Source organism: Ranitomeya imitator, chromosome 5, assembly GCF_032444005.1.
Source record: "Ranitomeya imitator isolate aRanImi1 chromosome 5, aRanImi1.pri, whole genome shotgun sequence".
In the NCBI taxonomy this organism is placed as follows: domain Eukaryota; kingdom Metazoa; phylum Chordata; class Amphibia; order Anura; family Dendrobatidae; genus Ranitomeya; species Ranitomeya imitator.
The window spans coordinates 621493717-621516727 of record NC_091286.1 but is presented as its reverse complement, the minus strand read 5'-3'; the positions used below and the strand labels follow the sequence as shown (position 1 = coordinate 621516727).

Genomic DNA, 23011 nt, shown 5'->3' with positions numbered 1-23011 from the left:
GTCCGAGATGTAGGGCTTACACCGTGGTGATGCAGGGCTTACACCGTGGTGATGCAGGGCTTACACCGTGGTGATGCAGGGCTTACACCGTGGTGATGCAGGGCTTACACCGTGGTGATGCAGGGCTTACACCGTGGTGATGCAGGGCTTACACCGTGGTGATGTAGGGCTTACACCGTGGTGATGTAGGGCTTTACACCGTGGTGACGGGTGGCTTTTGTACATCTGATTAAGGAATCCAGTTATATAAAAATGAGTCGCTAATGCAACACGTGGGGCCTGGCATAATAAATTCCGCTTTTTTCTATAGTTTAGATCCACTGTAGTTTAGATCTCATGTTGTTGTTTTTTGTGAGTTTGTCTGGTTAACAAAAGTTTTTTTTTTTTTTATTTTCTTATTAGGCAATTTTTAGTTCATAAAGAAATCCTCAGTTCAGGTCCCCTAGCTATGAATTGAGCACTGCAAAACTATTCTCCTGTCCTGATGGACCCTGCGCATGCATCATGCCTGCCCTATATTGATTGCATTTGACAACTTGTAATGCTGCTCTTCCCCTGTGGGGGTGCTGCAGAGGAAATGAACACTTGCTTACAGACTCCTCCTCCTATTTTAGATGATCACTTAATACTGTGATCGGCTCATTAAAGAATCTTTGTAGCAAAACCAATATTCCACACAGACAGCCACCTTAGCGGGCAGTGTGCCTTGCACGTCTAATCATCGTGGTCTGTGTTCAGACTGTGAATGATGGACTTGTGAAACCAGCCTTCGGCAGGGGCCTCCAGATCTTCTTTTTTTCCTTTTGTCTGAATTTGTCTTTTTAGTTTTTTTGCATTATTAACCCACGTGGTATTGGCTGTTCGTCGGGTGAAATGATCATTTGCGCAGCTAAAAAGTTAATAGTTCTCGGAGGTGCATCGTCCTGTGTAAACAGGAATGGCGCTTCTGAGAACCATGGCAGCCTCTAGTATAGATCGCTCAGTGCGATCATTTGCTTTGGTCTGTCTGTACAGACAGGCTGTCAGAACGACCGCCAGTCAGTTAAAATTGACCGATCGGCGGTTGGATCGTGATGCCAGTCGGTCTGCGTAAAGAGACCTTAACTGTAACTGTTGGCGGCCAGTGTTATAAATAAGGTAAGATTCACAAACCACCATTTTTTTTCTATAGCCAATTCTATCCTACAGTTACAGCTCCACTATCCAAAAAAAAAATCCAGATTTAATATGTGGAACCCACACTTTTATAGATGGATGGGTAACAATTTACCATTAAAGTGGATTGGCCACCAACATTTTACAATGCAAACAACCCGGATCTTAGACCTGATGAGGCTGGCACATTTACTTTGAAAATCTATCTCAGAATGTACAATCCTGACATTAAAATGAGCATTTTATGAGTCCAGCTAAAGAGCGTGAGAGGTCAGCTGTGTATTCAGCATATATTAAGAAAACCCAGCACTCAAAATATACTGTAACTGATGAAGGTCTGAAGCAAGACCGAAACGTTTTACTACAGTGAATCACATTAAATCTTGCTTGTGATATCTTAAGATGAGTGCTGGGTTTTCTTAATATATGCTAATGGTGTGGGAACCTACCCTGGCACCCTTATATAGTTGTGCACACGGTACTTTCATTAATATTAGCAGTGTATTCAGTGTCTCTCCTGCCAGCGTGACGGACAGCTGCAGCTTGTACAGAGCTGTGTGAGATCTCAGCAGGGAGGAGGAACACTGAGGATAACTAATGTAAACTTTTCAAAATGGTTATACATCTGTTCTGATGTGGATTTTCAAAGTAAGGACTCCAGCTTCAACAGTTCTAACAGTTCTATGTAGTGTGCATGGTGAAATCTGGGGACAGATCTGCTTTAGAATAGGACACACAATTCTACACAATTGAAAGCCTTAGTCGCATTCTCTAGCATTGTGCCTTGGTGTTTATCAGTAGGGTGTCTGTGATTGCGGGGGTCTTTTTTCAGACTGTGCACTTGATGTGTTACTTAGGACATTATTGAAGAAGACTCGGCCGAGACGTTGCCTACTCCCACACACTCACCTCTGGTAAAGCTTGCCGTAGTGTGGTGGTGTGCCGTGGCATCCCATTGCTGTAGGATCAGTCCTACTAACGCTTGCATTACTAACTGTGCATCATGGTTGTCCTATGTGTAATAGATTAGCACAGAAACTAACGATGTGACTCACTAGTGTTTCTCCACTTATCACCATTCCTGGATGAAACATTCTGCATTTAATGAAGTAGCAGATAGAAGTATACTACGTGTGTGTAATATATTACTGTGAAATGTGCACCGTGTCTTGATGACCGCAGGAATAATTTTCAGTGTGTTCTCATGTTATGTCCTCTTCTAACCTATATGGTTTCCTTCCTCTTTCTGTCATTGTGATCTATCGATTCACATTGGGGTGTAAGGCAAATGATAGGTCAGAGTTTAATGGGAATATGTCAGCCAGTTTTCACTATGTTATCTGAGAGCAGCATGATATAGGGCAAGAGAGCCTGATTCCAGTGATGTGTCACTTACTAGACTGCATGGTGCAGTTTTGATAGAATCCCTGTTTTATCTCTTGTAGATGTAGCAGTCGTCAGAATGCTGAGCTGTGTATAACCCCGCCCACACACCTGATTGGCAGCTTGCTGACATTGTACACAGGAATCTGCCAATCATTGGTGGGGGTGCGGTTACACAGATTAGCTGGACTGACGTGCACATGAGACCTAGTCCTCTAATGATGATAATTTCCTGTCAATAAAACACTAACTGTATTGAAACTGCAGCACACAGTCCTATATTATGTTGCATTCAGATTAAATGGCCAAAACCTGCTGACAGATTCTTTTTAACAGTTGCTCAGATTACTTGCTGTTATGGGTGCCATAGATTTGGGTACAGATGCGTTCCACTATTTTTATTACGTTACCTGTGAGGTATCGATGTGTATGGCCACCAGGAAACAAGAATTAGAGATACCAGCCTTGGACAAATGAGACAGGTGCTTGGCCTATATGCACGCAATCTCTTTAAAAAAAAAAATAAATAAAAAAGCTATCAAAATGTAATAAAGGTATAAGCTGGAAGATGGGGCCATACAATTTGATCAAAGAAGCTTATATATCCTAGTATGTTCTATAGTCTATATATTCTATATTCACAGTAGTGCAGTATTGATATCTTCAATGTTCACCTATATCTTCTGCTCACGTATTCATGGCCAGAAGTGTCGCGGAGACATGTCGTTATGTACATCCAGCCTTGGAGGGACGCTTTTAAGGCAGCGATCTGCAAACCTGTTACTTTCCGGCTGTTGCAAAAGAAGCCTGAGCCTGTTTTGCAACACATGGAAATCAATATTTTTCTTCTCTCTGTCCCCATTTTGGAAAGCTGCGAGTTCTGATGAAGATAACATGGGCCCCTGTATGTAGACAAGATGTGCAGGCCTGGAGGAACCTTATTGCTTCGGGAAGAACCTGTTGGCATTTCCATACAGATTCTTTTTTCTCTTGCTGTTCATGAAATCTGCTCAGTCTTCCATTCCTGGTCGCCTAGAGCCCGCTTTCCACATTGTAGCCCGCGTCTCCTGCCAGGATAACCCTCTTACCACAGTCATTAGAAGCTATACTGCGGCTGACTCTGTGCCGAGCGGCTCACAGCCCTCACCGGGCCCTTTCCATGGTTGGGATTATGGTTACGGCAGAAATAGTGCACAACACTTCTGTAAAGGAGCATGTTCATCCTGGACGTGGGATCCGATCCCAGGAGCTTCACCAGTGATAAAGGGGGCCCTACACTTTCCTGAATATTTACACACTGATTCCATCGGGCAGCTAAAAATCTTATTTTTGTCCCCTAAGACTTCTTTAAAGAAAATATGTTCACCTTTAAATGTTTTCTGTCTTGCGTACTCATGAAATGTCCAGACATGTGATATAGGACATAAGTGGAAGACTGTGCAGAGGATGAGAGTTTCCCACTACAGATTTAAAGGTCCAGAAGAAAAGGGGTTGTCTGGCCAATATTATTTAGCCATTTTTAAAGAATGGTATACTATTAAAAAGTGATACTTGCCAACCCTGTTCAGGTGTTCCCTTGGCTCTTTTCCAGGAAATGATTGTTCAGCCAATCACAGCTAGTGGGAGGTTAAATACGACCAATCGCAGCTAGTGATTGGTTAAAAAGCTGGTGAGGGGCTAAACACCACCAGTATCAGCTAGTGAGGGGCTAAATGCGACCAGTCTCAGCTAGTGAGGGGTTAAACCCGACCAGTCTCAGCTAGTGAGGGGCTAATTGCATCCAGTCCTGCTAGTGAGGAGCTAAACGTGACCGCTCGCAGCTAGTGAAGGGCTAAATGCGACCTGTCTCAGCTAGTGAGGGGCTAAACATGACCAATTGCTGCTAGTGAGGGGCTACATGCGACCAATCTCAGCTAGTGAGGGGTTAAACCCAACCAGTCTCAGCTAGTGAGGGGCTAACCACCACCAGTCTCAGCTAGTGAGGGGCTAAATGCAACCAGTCTCGTCTAGTGAGGAGCTAAACGCGACCAGTCTCAGCTAGTGAGGGGCTAAACGACCAATCGCAGTTAGTGAGGGGCTGAACGCGGCCAATCTCAGCGAGTGAGGGGCTGAACGCGACCAGTCTCAGCGAGTGAGGGGCTGAATGCGACCAGTCTCAGCGAGTGAGGGGCTGAACGCGACCAGTCTCGGCGAGTGAGGGGCTGAACGCGACCAGTCTCGGCGAGTGATGGGCTGAACGCGACCAGTCTCAGCGAGTGATGGGCTGAACGCGACCAGTCTCAGCGAGTGATGGGCTGAACGCGACCAGTCTCAGCGAGTGATGGGCTGAACGCGACCAGTCTCGGCGAGTGAGGGGCTAAACATGACCAATTGCTGCTAGTGAGGGGCTACATGTGACCAATCTCAGCTAGTGAGGGGTTAAACCCAACCAGTCTCAGCTAGTGAGGGGCTAAACATGACCAATTGCTGCTAGTGAGGGGCTACATGCGACCAATCTCAGCTAGTGAGGGGTTAAACCCAACCAGTCTCAGCTAGTGAGGGGCTAACCACCACCAGTCTCAGCGAGTGAGGGGCTGAACGCGACCAGTCTCAGTGAGTGATGGGCTGAACGCGACCAGTCTCGGCGAGTGAGGGGCAGAACGCGACCAGTCTCAGCTAGTGAGGGGCTAAACATGACCAATTGCTGCTAGTGAGGGGCTACATGCGACCAATCTCAGCTAGTGAGGGGTTAAACCCAACCAGTCTCAGCTAGTGAGGGGCTAACCACCACCAGTCTCAGCTAGTGAGGGGCTAAATGCAACCAGTCTCGTCTAGTAAGGAGCTAAACGTGACCAGTCTCAGCTAGTGAGGGGCTAAACGACCAATCGCAGTTAGTGAGGTGCTGAACGCGACCAGTCTCGGCGAGTTAGGGGCTGAACGCGACCAGTCTCGGCGAGTGAGGGGCTGAACGCGACCAGTCTCAGCAAGTGAGGGGCTAAACATGACCACTTGCAGCTAGTGAAGGGCTAAACGCAACCAATCTCAGCTAGTGAGGGGCTAAACATGACCAATTGCTGCTAGTGAGGGGCTACATGCGACCAATCTCAGCTAGTGAGGGGTTAAACCCAACCAGTCTCAGCTAGTGAGGGGCTAACCACCACCAGTCTCAGCTAGTGAGGGGCTAACCACCACCAGTCTCAGCTAGTGAGGGGCTAAATGCAACCAGTCTCGTCTAGTGAGGAGCTAAACGCGACCAGTCTCAGCTAGTGAGGGGCTAAACGACCAATCGCAGTTAGTGAGGGGCTGAACGCGACCAGTCTCGGCGAGTGAGGGGCTGAACGCGACCAGTCTGGGCGAGTGAGGGGCTGAACGCGACCAGTCTGGGCGAGTGAGGGGCTGAACGCGACCAGTCTGGGCGAGTGAGGGGCTGAACGCGACCAGTCTCGGCGAGCGAGGGGCTGAACGCGACCAGTCTCGGCGAGTGAGGGGCTGATATCTTTTATGCAGCAGATCCATAGAGGCTCGTGTCCGTGAATTCACAACAACTGATCCGTCTTGCAATTTTGTACATCATTTTGTGTAAATTCTAACCTGGTCCACCATAAACGTGTAGGATTTTTCACCTGTAAACCTCAGATTATGGCTTTTTAATCTTTAGTGAATTTACCTTCCGAACCCTCCATTTCTGTGCAGTACTTTCTCTATAGTCGTCTGTCCATCGGTGCAGAAATGAACACGACATATAAAGAAAAGAGGCGAGGGTGTTACATTTCCTGACGAGGTTCTCTTCAGTCTTTCATCTTCTTTTCCCTTCCTATACCGCTATAGTAAATTGGTGCAGAGTGGATTCCTCTGAGTGGATTCCATCTGGCAGAGCCGGTGCACACGGACTGCATCACTCTGACGAATGTTCTTTTCACGGCCACAGTTTTCAGAAATTGCTTTTTCAGATTTGTAAAGAATTTTCTTTTTTTTTCTCACCTTCTCTTTATGAGGCGGTTTTTAAAAAAAAAAAATCCTAGAACATAATGTAATAAATAAATAACCGGTGAAATGTCGCTTCTGCTTGTTCTTTTATACTTCAGAAAGTGGAGAGGGCCTGTTAAATAAAACATAGCTTGTGGGAAGAGATATCCATCTGCATATTTAAAATGGATGGCACTCGACATAAAATAGTTATACAGCAAATTGTTCACCCCATGCTAATTTGCAATGGACAAATGTCTGCCTGCATACTAATATATGGAGCTCGCTGGATCAGCAGCTTAACCCTATGTGCCGATCTACTATGTAATAGTGAATGAATGACTGCGGCCGTCGCGCTTCCTAGCAGCAATATCCTCTCTGGTCCTCCACCTTTAGGTCTCATTCACACATCCGATGTTCTCGTATGGGTGCCATCTGTGGTTTTCACGGCAAGCCCTCGTACCTTTGATCATCCATGGGACTAGTCACATGCCATTGATTTTTTTTTTTTTTGCAGCGCACGGAAAATCTTGGGGATATGTCCAATTTTGAACCTAGGGTCAGATCACAATTGGCAATGCAAATCTATAGGACAGTGAGAAAAAAAAATTTGACCGCACTCAGATGACCTCGGAGTGTTGTCCAACTTTCACGGTGTCACATAGAAGGTGGAGAAACAATTTCTTGATTTTTTTTACTCCCAACAAACGAGAAAAACTGATGACACAACGATCAAAGTCTCATCGAAATAATCAGCCCATTTTTCTTGAACATGATAATAATGGACATCAGAAGGTGGAGGCATCGGTGTAAAGGCTGGACAGAAATACGACCCTGGCTGCCGCATTCAGGACGGATACGAGAGGACTAAGTTTGGTAAGAGGTAGGCCGACTAGTAAAGAGTTGCGGTAGTCCAGATGAGAATAAGAGCAACAGTAAGAGTTTTTGCAGTTTCAAAGTTGAGAAAAGGTCAGATTCTGGAGATGTTTTTTAGATGCAGGTGACATGAGTGAGCGATTGGATAAAGGGAATAAAGGAAAGTTCTGTGTTACATATAACCCCAAGCGGGTGTGCTGCTTGGAAGTTAATGTTGAACCCTCCAAGGTAATTTCAATGTCAGGTTGAGTTAGGTTAGTAGAGGAAGGAAACACAATAAGTTCTGTTTTGGAGAGATTCAGTTTCAGATGGAGGGAGGACCTAGTGTTACAATCCTTGGTATTTTGTATTGTGGTGGGGGTGATGTCAGGGAAAGAGGTGTATAATTGGGTGTCATCAGCATAGAGCTGATACTGGAACCCAGATCTACTAATTGTTAGTCAAATACGGGTAATATACAAGGAGAAGAGGAGGGGGCCTAGGACTGAGCTCTGAGGAACCCCGACACTAAGGGAACGAGGAGAGGAGTAAGAGCCGGCAAAAGATACACTGAAGGAGCTGTCAGAGAGACAGGAGGAGAACCAGGAGAGAACGGTGTCCTTGAGACACATAGAGTGGAGCATAGTGAGGAGGAGCTGATGATCCACAGTGTCGAATGCAGAAAGATCCAGGAGAATCAGCACGGAGTAGTGACAATTAGATTTAGCTGTTAGTAGATAATTAGAGACTTTAGTGACGATAGTTTCAGTGGAACGGAAGGCACGGAACCAGAAGGGTCAAGAAGAGCATTATCTGAGAGATAGCGAATTAGACCAAGTGTAACAGGAGTTTAGAGATAAAGGGAAGATTCGAGACAGGTCTGTAGTTAGTAGCACAGTTCTGGTTGAGGGATGGCTCTTTAAGTAATGGATGAATGATGGCATATTTAAAGGAGGAGGGAAAGATACCGGAAGAGAGAGAGAGAGCTTAAATATTTTAGTTGTCACCTCCTCTACAAATAAGTGACATATATGCGCCAAAACCTCTACATGTAGAAGGAAATGTACTTTTTCAGTCCAGGACACCTTCCTCCATTGCTTTGTGGTTCAGTTCTGATGCTTTTGGGCCCATTGTAGGTGCTTTTGATGATTGACAGGAGTTTGACAGCCCCATTAACAGCAAGATGTGATGCTATGTGTCCGGCAGTTACTTTTTCAGCATTTTTTTATTAATACAGTAGCACCCCTGTGTGATCAAACCAGGTTTCTTAGCGTCCATTCTTAGCATTCTAACCATTGCATACCAGGCGAAACCCCACAAGTCCTGACATTTTGGAGATGCGCTGACCTAGTCCTGCAGCCATCACAGTTTGACCCTTGTCTAAGTCATTCAGATCCTTCCTTAAGATGTTACCCTTGGTCAGATGCAAAGCCAAGACCCCAGTGCGTCCCTATAGATTTTCCTTTTAGATGCTGTAAAACACAGATAATCATGGCTTCATCATGAGTTTGATATCAGATTCCAAGTGATGCAACCCCCAAAAGACCTGGTGCTTGCAGTAATCCTTTTTGGGATCTAGAGTCTCATTCAATAGACCCCACTCATGTTGAACATTTTAGAAGCTACTTTTGGGTTTTTTTTTCCCTTTCACTGAATTACATTTTCATGCTTAGCTGCAGCGCGTTTCGCAGCTTCTGGCCAGGATCTTGCTTAAAGTGCCTCCATTATGCAAACTTGTGGTTCTAGTGTTTTCTCTGCATTTGTCTTCATCGCTCTGCTGATTTCCACAGAATGGTGTTGGACAATATCGAGAAGGAAATTGTAACACTGTTATTGTCTCTCTGACTAAATTACTCTCCCTGGATGTTCCTGCCAAAAAATGTACCAACCACAATTAAGTCATCAGCTCCTAGGGTAAAGAGTTTATGGCCGGCAGTCACAAGTGGAGCTATGGTGAGGCATGTCATGTGTCGTGCACCAGTAGTTTTGCTTTCATATACGTGATCTGAACATTATGCTATTGCTTTCATTTTGTTCAAAGTTGTTGATGTACATTCATGACAAAAACTAACTACACCCTCTTTGACTTCTATGATTTTTATGTATCAGAGTAAAGGTACCGTCACATTAAGCGACGCTGCAGCGATATAGACAACGATGCCGATTGCTGCAGCGTCGCTATTTAGTCGTTGTGTGGTCGCTGGAGAGCTGTCACACAGACAGCTCTCCAGCAACCAACGATGCCGAAGTCCCCGGGTAACCAGGGTAAACATTGGGTTGCTAAGCGCAGGGTCGCGCTTAGTAACCCCATGTTTACCCTGGTTACCATTGTAAATGTAAAAAAAAACAAAACAGTACATACTTACATTCCGGTGTCTGTCGCGTCCCCCGGCGTCCGCTTCCCTGCACTGTGTAAGCGCCGGCCGGCCGTAAAGCAGAGCACAGCGGTGACGCCCTGCGCTTAGTAACCCGATGTTTACCCTGGTTACAAGTGAAGACATCGCTGGATCGGCGTCACACACGCTGATTCAGCGATGTCAGCGGGTGATCCAGCGACGAAATAAAGTTCTGGACTTCTAGCGCCGACCAGCGATGTCACAGCAGGATCCAGATCGCTGTTGCGTGTCAAACACCATGATATCGCTATCCAGGACGCTGCAACGTCACGGATTGCTATCGTTATCGTTCTAAAGTTGCTCAGTGTGAAGGTACCTTTACTGCAATTTGGTCTTTTTGTGCATAAAAAAGAGAAACCGGATGTTGAACCGGAATCACAGATGCAAACAGATAGGTATAGCGATATTGGGATTAAAACATAACTTTTACTATACAGCTCTGGCAAAAATTAAGAGACCACTGAAAATGTTCAGTTTGTCTGATTTTTCTCCTTATTTGTATATTTTTGAGTAAAAAGTAAATTGTTCATTTATTCTATAAACTTCTGACATGTCTCCGAATTTCCAATCAATAAATTTTGCATTTTTTCTGACAAAGAAAAGTGGTCAAAATTAAAAATATAAAAATAAAAAACTGTGCTTTCAGACCTCAAATAATGCAAAGAAAACAAGTTCATAATCATTTAGAAACAACAATACTAATGTTTTAACTCTGGAAGAGTTAAGAAATCAATATTTTGTGGAATAACCATGATTTTTGATCACAGCTTTCATGCGTCTTGGCATGCTTTCCACCAGTCTTTCGCACTGCTGCTGGTGCAAAAATGTAAGCAGTTCTTCTTTGTTTGATGGCTTGTGACTATTCATCATGCTCCTGATCACATTCCAGAGGTTTTCAATGGGGTTCAGGTCTGGAGATTGGGCTGCCCATGACAGGGTTTTGATGTGGTGGTCTCTTAATTTTTGCCAGAGCTTTATATGTAAGAAATAAAAGCAACTAGACACACAACATATAACAACCCGAAAGCCAAAGCAGGTAATTAAAATTAAAGTTAGTTAGTTACTAGGTATTAACACTACAGCCAAAGGGCATCGAGAGGAGTCCTAGAAATACCCCCTAGATCAGGGGTGTCAAACTGCATTCCTCGAGGGCTACAAACAGGTCATGTTTTCAGGATTTCCTTGTACTGCACAGGTGATAATTTAATCACCTACACAAATAATGAGTTGGTGATTAAATTATCACCTGTGCAGTACAAGGAAATCCTGAAAACATGACCTGTTTGCAGCCCTCGAGGAATGCAGTTTGACACCCCTGCTCTAGATTGCCTTTTAAGACCATGTAAAGCCCAAATAGTTAAGACTGGAAATTATTAGGTAACTAAGCAGTAGGTAAATGATATAGTAACTACAAGTGGGGCATCGGGGTAATTTGCCCCTAAGATATATGCACCTTATGAAGAAACCAATTGGTTAGTTTAATCTGCACCAACCAACAATCCACCAAATGAAACTCCTTTGTTGCCCTTAACAATTGTAGCTGGAGGACTATAGCGGATGCTGATGGGTCAGAAAAAAACACAAATCAAAAGTGAGAGAAATATGCAGCTGCGAAGAAACCAAAGGTGAGTATGCTATGTCCACTGTGGACAGTACAGAAATTGTGCAGAATAATTGGGGTCGTGTGGAATCTAATAGTCCACAGTAAAAATTTGTCGAAAGGGATTGTCTCATAAAGAAAACCCCAGTAGGACATTATAGAGTGGAGTCCCTGCGCTCTGGGGCCGGATGGAGAGCGGCCCGGTACGTTGCCTACGGGGCTGTCTGCAATGGGTTGTCTCTCATTAGATAAGTCTATAGGTGAAGTGCTGGGTTATAAAATACTTGAAGCGTGAAAAGTCACGGTTAGGTGCCCGCGGATGCTGCTGCTCCTGTGCCGATTTATCCAATTTTCTTTTTGATGTCCGAGACAAACTTGTGCTCTCATGCAAGGATCTGCTGTTCATTTTCTGAGGGGCCCAAGGCGCTAGACAATTTGTGCTTATAGACTTTTTCCCTCTACATCTTGCACTGGATATAGATAAGGTTTCTGACAAACTTCCGAGAATAGTAGTTGTATGAAATGTGTAACCGCATTGCGCAGCATAATGTTGCAGAAGGGGACATGAGGGTTTTGCAAAGACGGGGGATTGGGTATTACAGAATTGTGCTCAGGGATCGCGAATTGCTTGAGCCACCTCTGTTTATACATTTTCACCTGTGACAGCCCTCCTTGTTTCCAGTCTGGTTCACCTAATGAGTATTATGGGGTATCATTAGTCATGACTCATAGTCGTAATTCTGTGAGGAAGCTCCGTATAGGGAATGGTGTCATATCATACAAAAATGGTTGCACTCTATCGTTCCAAAGCATTGTCTAATATGAAATACATGAAATATGAATAGCAAAATGGCTTTTGAACATTAGGAAAATATTTGAGAGACGCTTTGCACAGAATTTGATCAAATATTGTGAGCCCATCAACCATCGTCAAGGTGGTCTCATTTAATCTGATGGGTCCCTGACCTCCCTGTCCAAATGTGAACACTTACATCTAATCACACTTGGTTCCGGCCAACCCATGTGTAGGCTTTGCTGACAGAGGTGTCAACATTCACCCAGGCATACAGACATTGGCCTTCGGTAAGTGTTCACATTTGGACAGGGAGGTCAGGGACCCATCAGATTAAATGAGACCACCTTGACGATGGTTGATGGGCTCACACTATTTGATCAAATTCTGTGCATAGCGTGTCTCAAATATTTTCCTAATGTTCAAAAGCCATTTTGCTATTTATATTTCATGTATTTCATATTCGACATGCTTTGGCACGATAGAGTGCAACCTTTTTTGTATGTTGTGTATGGAGGTAGCTGCTCCTGGTATGCACCTATTCACACTAGTTTGGATGTGCCAGTCATTTTTCTGTCATAGGGAATGGTGTCAGTCTGTGTTGTATAGCTGTAGGAAAGAAGGGAAGACCACCCAATCCCACGTATGTGATCAACATATGTTCTCCTCCACTACTCCATATATGCAGTGGGGAAAATAAGTACCGTGTTTGATACACTGCCGATTTTGGATGTTGTCCCACCTACAAAGAATGGAGAGGTCTGTAATTTTTACTGTAAGTACAGTTCACCTGCGAGAGAGAGAACCTAAAAATAAAAACCAGAAAAAAAATTTGTATTTTTAAATGATTAAATTGCAGGAAATAAGTGTTTGATCACCTACCAACAAGCAAGAATTCTGGCTCTCACAGACCTGTTAGTTTTTCTATAAGAAGCCTCCTAGAATCTTCCCAGAACTGCACGGAAGGACCTGGTCAATGACCTGAAGAGAGCTAGGACCACAGTCTCAAACATTACTGGTTAGTAACACACTACGCCGTCATGGATTAAAATCCTGCCGGGTACACAAGGTCCCCCTACTCACACCAGCACATGTCCAGGCCTGTTTGAAGTTTGTCAGTGACCCCCTGGATAATCCAGATGAGGTATGGGAGAAGATCTTGGTTAGATGAGACCAAAATAGAACTTTTTGGTATCAACTCCACTCGCCGTGTTTGATGTAAGAAGGATGAGTGCAACCCCAAGAACACCATCCCAACCGTGAAGCATGGTGGGGGAAACCTCATACTTTGGGGGTGCTTTTCTGCAACGGGGACAGGACAACTGTACCGTATTGAATGGGAGGATGAATGGGGTCATGTATGGGTCTTCCATCATGACAATGACCCGAAACACACAGCCAGGGCAACTAAGGAGTGGCTCCGTAAGAAGCATTTCAGGGTCCTGAAGTGGCCTAGCCAGTCTCCAGACCTGAACCCAATAGAAAATCTTTGGAGGAGCTGAAACTCAGTCACCTAATGACAGCCTGGAAGATCTGGAGAAGATCTGCATGGAGGAGGAGGCCAAAATCCCTGCTGCAGTGTGTGCAAACTAGGTCAAGAACTACAGGAAATGTCTGACCTCTGTAATTGCAAACAAAAGTTTCTGTACCAAATATTAAGTTCTGTTTTTCTATTGTATCAAATACTCATTTCATGCAATAAATGCAAATTAATTACCGTATGTAAAAATCATACAATGTGATTTAATGGATTTTCTTAAAAGATTCTTTCACATTTGAATTATACCTACAATAAAAATTACAGACCTCTCCATTCTTTGTAGAATCATGTGGCCCCCAATCACATAAAATAGTCAGCAAGTCTCATCTTTCATTTAATGTGTTTAATCAACTTTTTAGAATTTCTTATTAATGCTAAAACAGCGTTACAAACAGGGTATAATCTCAGGCTTAATGTGGGAAGCTTAAGGATTTAAAAACAAAAAAAAGTCTCCCTCCTTCTGAATATGAGAACTGCACCTGGTATTGGTACCACACACAACCTGGGACCAGTGTGGCTCTGATTTTAGAAGACAGACGTGTGATTGCACTTGTAAGTTGGGAAAGACTCACCTGACCTGCACCAGGATCATTCTCATGTTCAGCCAACTGTCCAATATGAATGGAGGGGCACCAACAGATGATCCCGGGAGAGATAAGGATATGACATGTCCCATTTTAGACGATTGGTATTTTTTTTTTGTATTCTGAGAGATGTCTGGCGGAGGCTCGATCATAGAGAAGACAGCAGCGCTCCTGTGTATGGGAGAGTCGGGCGAGAGAGGTGCCGGCCGAATGATCGACCGAACCACTGTTCTGCTGACAACCATCCAGAGTGTATGGGGGGCTTTATTCTTGCATAAGGTCATATGGGGGCGTTATTCCTGCACAAGGTCACATGGGTCCAGTGTGGAAAAGTAAGCAACCCCCCCCCCCCCATGTGTGTAACTTTGCTTTCTCACAAAGAAACCACTGTTGGGCTCATTGTGGGACCTTGGGGTCCCATAAATATGTCTGACTAGCCCAAGTTGTTTTGTACTTATCCAATTCAGCCAGCTATTGTAGTCTTTTCTTTGTGCTGATGTCATTTTGTCGGGGGTTCGAACAGGTGCTAGAATGCAGTGGGTGGTTGGCCATAATGTTTCTGCATTTAAGGTTCTGTAAAAAGAGGAAACCGATCCTTGGTTGAGCTTACTCCAGGCAAAGATTGTTGCCGTGGATTTGTTCTGTGTTAACGGCGACATAAACCATCTTATCCTTGTGCAGGTTGCAGGCAGCAGTGTCGTCGGACCACACAGTTCTGTCCTTGGTTCCATGAACGTAGATGCGGTTTGTGAAAAGCTGAAACAGATTGATGGCATCGAGCAGAGCATGTTGGCTCAGTACACTGCAACCATCCGGAAGGTATGCAAAGCCTATAAGTTATTGGGTATGGCATAAGGTTACAGATCTCGTATAGTCACATGTGAAAAGAACGGAAAAAAAACCCACAAATCTATATTTCCCATTTGCTCACACAGGCAAACATCAATGGCCGCGTCCTAACACAGTGCAGCATGGAAGAGCTGAAGAAAGAGATGAACATGAACTTCGGTGACTGGCATCTATTCAAGAGTGCGGTAAGGAGGGAGATCACATTCATACTTTGCCATACATTGAAAGAGCTTCAAATGTAGCCCGATTGAGGTGGACTTGGTCTGTCAAAATCCTCAAACTTGTGCTAAGGCCGGTTTCACATACCCGTGTTTCATGTGCAATGTACCCATAGGCCATGGGTTCTCCTGACCTGACCTCGACAGCCTCCTGTATACCAATGAGGCTACTCAGTTCGGGTCAGGAGCTCCTCGGCTAGTACATATATCATGGTCCATGGCCGGACTGTAAAACATGCATTTGTGAAACCAGCCTTACACCAAGAACACTGGTACTTGTGGAGTTGTCCAAGAATGCGCCAATAATGTGGCATCTTAAAGACTTGTGCTTCGGTTACTATCCCTCCTTATAGCAGCGAGTGGCCAAATTGAGTTCCCGTTGGTCATTCTCTCACTCTGCCGTCTGCACACAGTTCTCTTCCGAACTAGAATCTGTTTGCATTCAGCACAGTGAATTTAGTGTTTGTGCCATGTGCAATCATGAATGATCATGGCCCAACTACGGTGGTAAGAGACATGGCTGTGATGCCACGTGATATCTGGCCCCACCAGTAGTCACCCTCTCTAGATGACCATGCCTTGGCCAAAGCTCGTAAAAGGGGTAGAAGGCAAGTGCCACAGTGAGACATTGAGATGTACAAGGGGTTTATAGAGACACGAGTCTAATTTCTGTTTTCTTCCTACCATAATTGACACTTGTTCATTCGTTGTATCTGGTTTTGCCATTCACTTGAAGGGAGAAAGGCTGCTACACCGAAAGCCTTTGGATAATGGTGGTGCCGTTTCTGGAAAAAAGCAGATCGCTTATACTAATCTCTTGTATGTTGCCATAGATCACATTTTCTGCTGTTGTAATGTGGACCTTCGATTTAATAAATTATAGAGCCGTCTTTGGTAATGTGTCTACTGTGGAAAGATTTGGGGGGCGGGGGGTCTCTGACGATCAGGATGGTAATAACGTTTGGTGCGGATATTGATTGAGTGCCTTAATGAGCATGTGACTGGAATAATCTAATCTGCCCTTAAACAGATTTACTTCTGCTCTCGCTTTAAAGAGATTAAGTGTTTAAAACATAGCAGACGACTGCTCGAAATGATTCAGACTGAACTGTTCTCTTGGCCATGTCTTCCTGGAGCCTTTTGTGGAGATCTCTCCATAAGGCACAGGTTACAGTTCTCCTGTTTCATGCTCCTCTCTTTCCTGTGCTTTAGTTTTGGGGGGCAAGGGTGGGAGGGAGTGCAATTCACATGGCAGGAAAGATTTTTATTGGAAATGGGTTTGCTTTGTATTAATGATATCACTGCTGTCCTCCTCTTCTAAAAGGTTCAAGACATGAGAGGCTCTGAAATGCCGCAGATGCATCCTGACGAAGCCCGAATGCCAGAGCCGGTCAGAAGCGTGGGCCACAGTGACATTGGCCGACGTCCAGTGCCAAATCCAGACATGCCTCACACCGACCTCGCGAGCCAGAACTATGACTTTGGCTTTAGTTTTGAGGACCTTAACACACTTGGTTTTGAAGAATCTGCACGCCAAAACACCATGGCCTGGCAGGTAGATATGGGGTTAAGATACTGAGGAGTATGTGATGTGAGTGGTGCAGAGAAAGATTGGAGACATTGACTCCAGTTACCAAAGGATTTCATCGTCTAGCCTTCACCAATAAAATGTTGATATCTGAAGCTGTCATTTTGCTACATGAAATTCCCTGATGATTCCACCTTTTAAAAGGGTTATTTCCATTACAAAAATGCCTTACAATGAGGTCTGAATACCAGGACCCCACAAGCTGGACAGACACCTGTCTGAGATGGTTTATTGAAACCTGCATTGAACAGGAGGTTGGACGTGATGACCCTGGAAGTCCCTTCCAACATTCTATGATCCCACGTTTGAAGGGATCAAAATCCGCATCCTGTGCGTTTATTCCTTATTGGGAATCTGTCAGCCGGCTGTTGTGCCCCCTTCTACTATGTATATATGTCTATATGTACAATGAATACCCATCGATAAGAAAATTAGGAATCTGGCAAACTCAAACTAATATTGGACCAAAAAAGAGGGGGTAATAAACCCAACGAGTATATAAGCCAAAAATAACGGCCTTATTTCAATTAATTAAATAAATATAATGTAAAATGCATGCAAAAACAGAGGCGGTCTAGCAATGCTGCAGGGATCACAGCAAAATGTAACATACTACTGGATTGCTGTAGGGAAAAGTGCCTCTTTAGTAAAGACAAAGTAAGTAAGCTACTCCTAGAGCGAGTCAATCAAAGGCATATTAAATAGTTAAATAACAAAGTAAACTTACAAGTAAGTCAGTGTAGTTGTTCCCTGCCGCCCCAACGCACGTTTCGTGGCAACTTCTTCAGGAGTCGTGGAAGAAGTTGCCACGAAACGTGCGTTGGGGCAGCAGGGATCAACTACACTGACTTGCTTGTAAGTTTATTTAGATATTTAACTATTTCATGTGCCTTTGATTGACTCGCTCTAGGAGTAGCTTACCTATAGTACTTTGTTTTTATAAAGAGGCACTTTTCCCTACAGCAATCCAGTATTGTCATGTTATATTTAGTTCTGATCACTGCAGCATTGCTAGACAGCCTCTGTTTTTGCATGCATTTTACATTATATTTATTTAACTAATGAATTGAAATAAAGATGTTATTTATGGCTTATATACTCGTTAGGTTTATTGCCCCCTCTTTTTGGATCCAATATGTATATGTCCATGCAACACTTTCAATGACCAGTCCAGCAATACCTTTACATGGCCAGTCTGTTCCTTCCTTAAAGAGAAATCAAATGTTTTATTGATATGTATGCAAATTACTAATGTTTTCTATTCCTCACCAAGCAGGAAGCTGCAGTGCTAGGCGGAGAATAGAGCTGGAGTGACAGAGGTTTCAGATCTACCATAGTCCACAGCCTCATTTGCATATCTATTGAAATAATGATTTCTCAGTAACAAGCTGCTGACTATGCTAAGGCATTGCTGGGCTTGTCTTTGAAAGAGCTACATGCACATATACATAGTTTGAAGGGATTAGTCCTGCTGACAGATTTCCTTTTAACAGGCCTTTACACATTAGAAAACTGACAGCTTGTTTGGCCAATGGCTGTTTCTCCGACTCTGATACACATGAACATTTAGCCGGGCATCCGCATATTCTCTATGGGGAGAGCGGGGAAACCGCTGCCAGACTCATATGGCAGTGACTTATCTGCCTGCACAGCAAAAGGTTCCAGCAGATACATTCAAAGACCTCATCTTACAGGGGAGAGTTAGGAGGCCCCTATACAGACTTGTCAGCTGATCCTGCCACAATCAGCGGGTTGGGTCCATCTTTATCTAATGTGTATGGGGTCTTTGGTTGTCCTCTCCTTGCACAATGTCGCTCTCGGCTAACTATTGTGCAGGAAACTGTAGTCGGAGTGGTCAGCATTGATCTATGATAATGTCGCAAGTTCTCTTGTAAATGGTTGACTCATCTTGGCGTCATTGGTACGAGTTTTGTGAGCCTTGCTTATACATGTTTGTGAGTGACGTTTAATCCAGTCAATGAGATGGCGGTTTTGCATTAATGATTGTGTTACACATTTGTATTTCAGGCGAGAGTACATAGAACCCCTAGTTTGACCAGTCTTAATTCCCAAGAGTCCAGCAATGAGATATCGAGGCTGACCGATAAAGTGCAGGCAGAATACAGAGATGCTTACAGAGAGTACATTGCGCAGATGGCTCAGATAGAAGGAGGAGTGGGATCCTCTACAATAAGTGGCAGATCCTCTCCGATGAGCTCCAGTGCGTACTACATTGGGCAGAGTACCTCAATCAGCTCCTTGCATTCTTCCTCGGAGCAAGACAAGGCAAAAGATGTGGATCCGAAGCAAGAAGACGGAAGGAAGCCTTTCTTGCTGAAGAGAAATGACGTTGTGGATTATACCTCCTCAACAGTGTCCACTACAGACGCTTCTCCCTTGGATCCAATCACTGAAGAAGATGAGAAGTCTGATCAGTCTGGTTCCAAGCTGCTCCCGGGTAAGAAAAATGCAGAGAGATCAAGCCTCTTCCAAGCAGCCGATATCAAGCTTAAAGGGAGTGGAATGCGCTATCAGAAGCTCCCCAGCGATGAAGACGAGTCAGGGCCAGAGGAGTCCGATAACACGCCTCTTCTTAAAGATGGCAAAGACAAAAAGCCAGACCCATCTGCAGACAAGAAGGTCACCGAACATGCAGCAGAGTCTGTGAGAACGGTCATTAAGACCAAGGAATATCTCTCTGAATCTATCCTCAACAAGAAAGATTCTTCAGACTCTGGTGTCCGATCCAATGAAAGTTCACCGAATCATTCTCTCAACAACGAGGCTACGGATGACTCCCAACTGGAAAAAGCTAATCTCATAGAGCTGGAGGACGATCGCTTGAGAAGTAAGCGGGGTATACCCAACAGTCTGAGTGGCCTTCAGGACCCCGCTATAGCTCGCATGTCAATCTGCTCCGAAGACAAGAAAAGCCCATCGGAGAGCAGTCTTATAGCCAGCAGTCCTGAGGAGAACTGGCCAACATGCCAGAAGGGCTTCAACCTCAACCGCACTCCAAGCACGGTGACCCTCAACAATAACACCGGGAACCAAAACTTCGATGAAACAGCAGAAGCAAAAGAAGAGTCTCCAATCATTGTGGTCCCGGGGTCCAGTCCAGTACACAATGAAAACCTAAAGCGCATGACCCACAAGAGAGGGCAACGTTCTGGGTATAGCCGGCTGGCTAAAGATGCATCAGAGCTGCACACAGTGACCTCCTCTGACAGCGCTGGCTTTGTAGAAGAGCGAGAGAGTATCCTTTAAACTCAATCTCCATCTGTTCAGCCGTTCATGTGCTCATTTCATCATTTTCAGCATCCTTTTCATCATTCGCCCCAAAAAGCCTCCAACAGATTGTGGTCCTTAACATTGCTTCCTTAAAATGACCTGGAAAATATTTAAGTGCAAAAACCAGCAAGTAACCTAGTAAAGAGCACAGACTGCCATCCTCATCGGCCGCAGTCCCAACCCTGCCGTTCAGTCTTGTGAGAAGAGAAGATCTGCTTTACTTAAAAGGACACTGTCATTGTGTTTTTTATTTATTTTATGTCTTTGGGAACCAGTCCAAATCCATCCACCACATTGGGGGGGTGGGGGGGGATTCATTCTCCATGTTTGTTCCTTGCCTTCATAAAATCGATTTGCTCTTTATATTGTTTTGGTGGACTGGTGGGGATTTGGCCACTCGTCACTAACCAGGACTAAAAAATGAGGACTTGTCATTATTTGTGTCGTGGAATTGGACATCGTGGTTATGAATGTAGTCATTAGGTTTTCCGGTGTCTTGAAAGAACCACATAAGTGATAAGAACAGGGCACTATCACAAGTAATAACTGAGCATTGGGGCCAACGTCATTTATCCTAATTGGAGAATCGCAGCCTCGAGCCCCGTTAGTGATGTGTGCTGCTAAACAATGGCAGAACAGTCCATATAAGCCGCATGCAAATTGAAGCAATTGTCACATTTTGCATAGGAAACGTATGTGATTGTGTCCCTTTTAAGACGACTAGAATTGTTTGTGCTCTATATTCTATTTTATTGTCGCCGCACATCCACATAAAAAAAAAGCTAAATCTATGTGACCATACAATACTTTGTTGCTTCTTGTCTTGGATCCTTGTAAAGTTCTCCACATCCAGGTACCTGAGATAAGGGCAATGGTCACACAGAATGCAGACCATGAAGGGTGAATGGGATGTTATATCGTATTAATGGCTCCATACAACCGTCGTTATACAGCAGCGGTATATGGGGCATACCTCCTAATGATACGGTATGATAAACTACAGTAGTGAAGGGTAACCCCATGACTATGGCAGTACGCCAATGTCACTATTAGTGGTTCCCACACCCCTGAAGGCGCGCATATACCCAGGAGAGCTGAAGAGTTTTTGCCATACTTTTGTCTTTCCCGTCTCCCCATACTTGCCTGAGCTTTCAATAATGAGGGAGGGAGAAAGCCGCAGTGTTGTGCCTCCGACAGTAACGTGCGTCGAGGGAACAAGGATCCGCCATTCCAATCCAGACTCCCTGATCCTTTCCTTCCTCCGTTGAGGAGAGTTGGGCGACCCCATAAACTACATGATGTAATTTAACATAAGACCCTTGTCTCTAGCCTGTAGCTCTCCAGCTGTAGCGGGACTACAACTCTCAGCATGCTGGGAGATGGCTGAACAGCCACAGGTTGAAGATCACTCTCCTAGGGAATGAGGAATACTCCTTTCTCATCACTACATTATGGATACCAAATTTTAGTATTAACTGTTGGAAATGTTAAGCGTGACCGCTCAGACTTCACAGAGGTACCAGATTGTGAAGACTTTACCAGGCCTTATTAAATGCTCTGCTCCTTCATTCTACCATCATCATTACCTAGAAATGTGTTGTGGTCACTTTTCCCGGGGTCTTTATTTCCCTTGGTTTTAAATATTTACCAGAGTCAATTGTGTGGATTTTTCCTGCTTTTCCTCACGTCACCTATATAGAGATGAGTATTCGTGAGCGTACACACCAGTGATGTGCTTGTGATGCCCTCGTACAATATAGTCTGTAATTGGACAGCACGTTCTACATGTGGATGATATCCCCAGATCTTCCAATCAGTGGTATAAACTATATGTGGCCTCCCTAGGATGTGATTGACACTGTAGTAAATTGACATATCACATGGATGCCGCCCCCGGCTAACCGCTCAGGAGATCCACTGCTCCTTGCATCTTCTTGGAATAGATCCTAGTAGAAAAGTTTCCTTAGGGATCTTGTCTTCTACCTAGATATGTCCATTTTTTGGTGAAAAGCTGATGTACAGGACAGAGGATCTCCTAAGCATGATGTAAAGGCAGCCTTGGTTAGTTGATGACCGTCGATGTTTAAGAGTCTACCCAGATGTTCTATAAGAAGCCACCTTCTGCCATGATTACTCGGGATCCCATATTTGATGTTGTCCCTTGTGTAGCTGTAATGTTTGATATCACTATATATTGGTCTCTATGGTGTTGTATTGATGTACAATGCTCCTGTGATGCGGTATGGATGACGGTGCATGGATGAGGTCTACCAGAAATGTACTCGGAGAAGAATTCAAACAGTTCTAAGTTCTTAGCAGAAGTCCAGGACCCGCTCTCATGCTTTTTTTAAAATCTTTTTACAATTTTAAAGAGTATCTGTAACCCGGTTTCGCAGAGCAAGCTGCATACATTGTTACATAGATCTCGACGAAGCTGTAATACTTATTTTCTAAGGAAGATGCCATGCTTCCTCTGCTATACTGCATCACGCCTATGGGGTCGATGTGTCTGTGGAGCTTGCATGACCGTATTGTAAATCTGCTATCACAGCGATATAACTGGTTTGAGGTTGTGAAAACCGGTAATAAAATATCGGACTTATACTAATTTCATCAGTCTTATGTCTTTATTGTAGACTTTAAATGATATGGGCACTTTCATGGGGCAATTATGTTTTGCTTGCTTATATTTTGGGCTACAAATATTTTTTGCTATTGGGTTTCATTAAAAAATTTTTGCACGGTTTGCCATTTATAGCCTCTATCTATTGCTGGCTGCAGAATGAGTCAACTAAAAATGTCAGTGTGCTTGTT

The 23011-nt window shown here is 44.2% G+C and overlaps 1 protein-coding gene across 2 annotated transcripts in view; it reads left to right on the top strand.

The window, feature by feature from the left end:
• Positions 1 to 22805, top strand: part of KIDINS220 (kinase D interacting substrate 220) — a 195357-nt gene extending 172552 nt beyond the window's left edge. For both annotated transcript variants that reach the window (XM_069728062.1, XM_069728063.1), the window contains 4 exons: positions 14933 to 15070; positions 15187 to 15285; positions 16643 to 16873; positions 18935 to 22805. In XM_069728062.1, coding sequence (XP_069584163.1) covers positions 14933 to 15070; positions 15187 to 15285; positions 16643 to 16873; positions 18935 to 20173 — 1707 coding nt within the window. In that variant the 3' untranslated portion in view covers positions 20174 to 22805. The remainder of the gene's footprint in view (positions 1 to 14932; positions 15071 to 15186; positions 15286 to 16642; positions 16874 to 18934) is intronic.
• Positions 22806 to 23011: the final 206 nt, after the last annotated feature.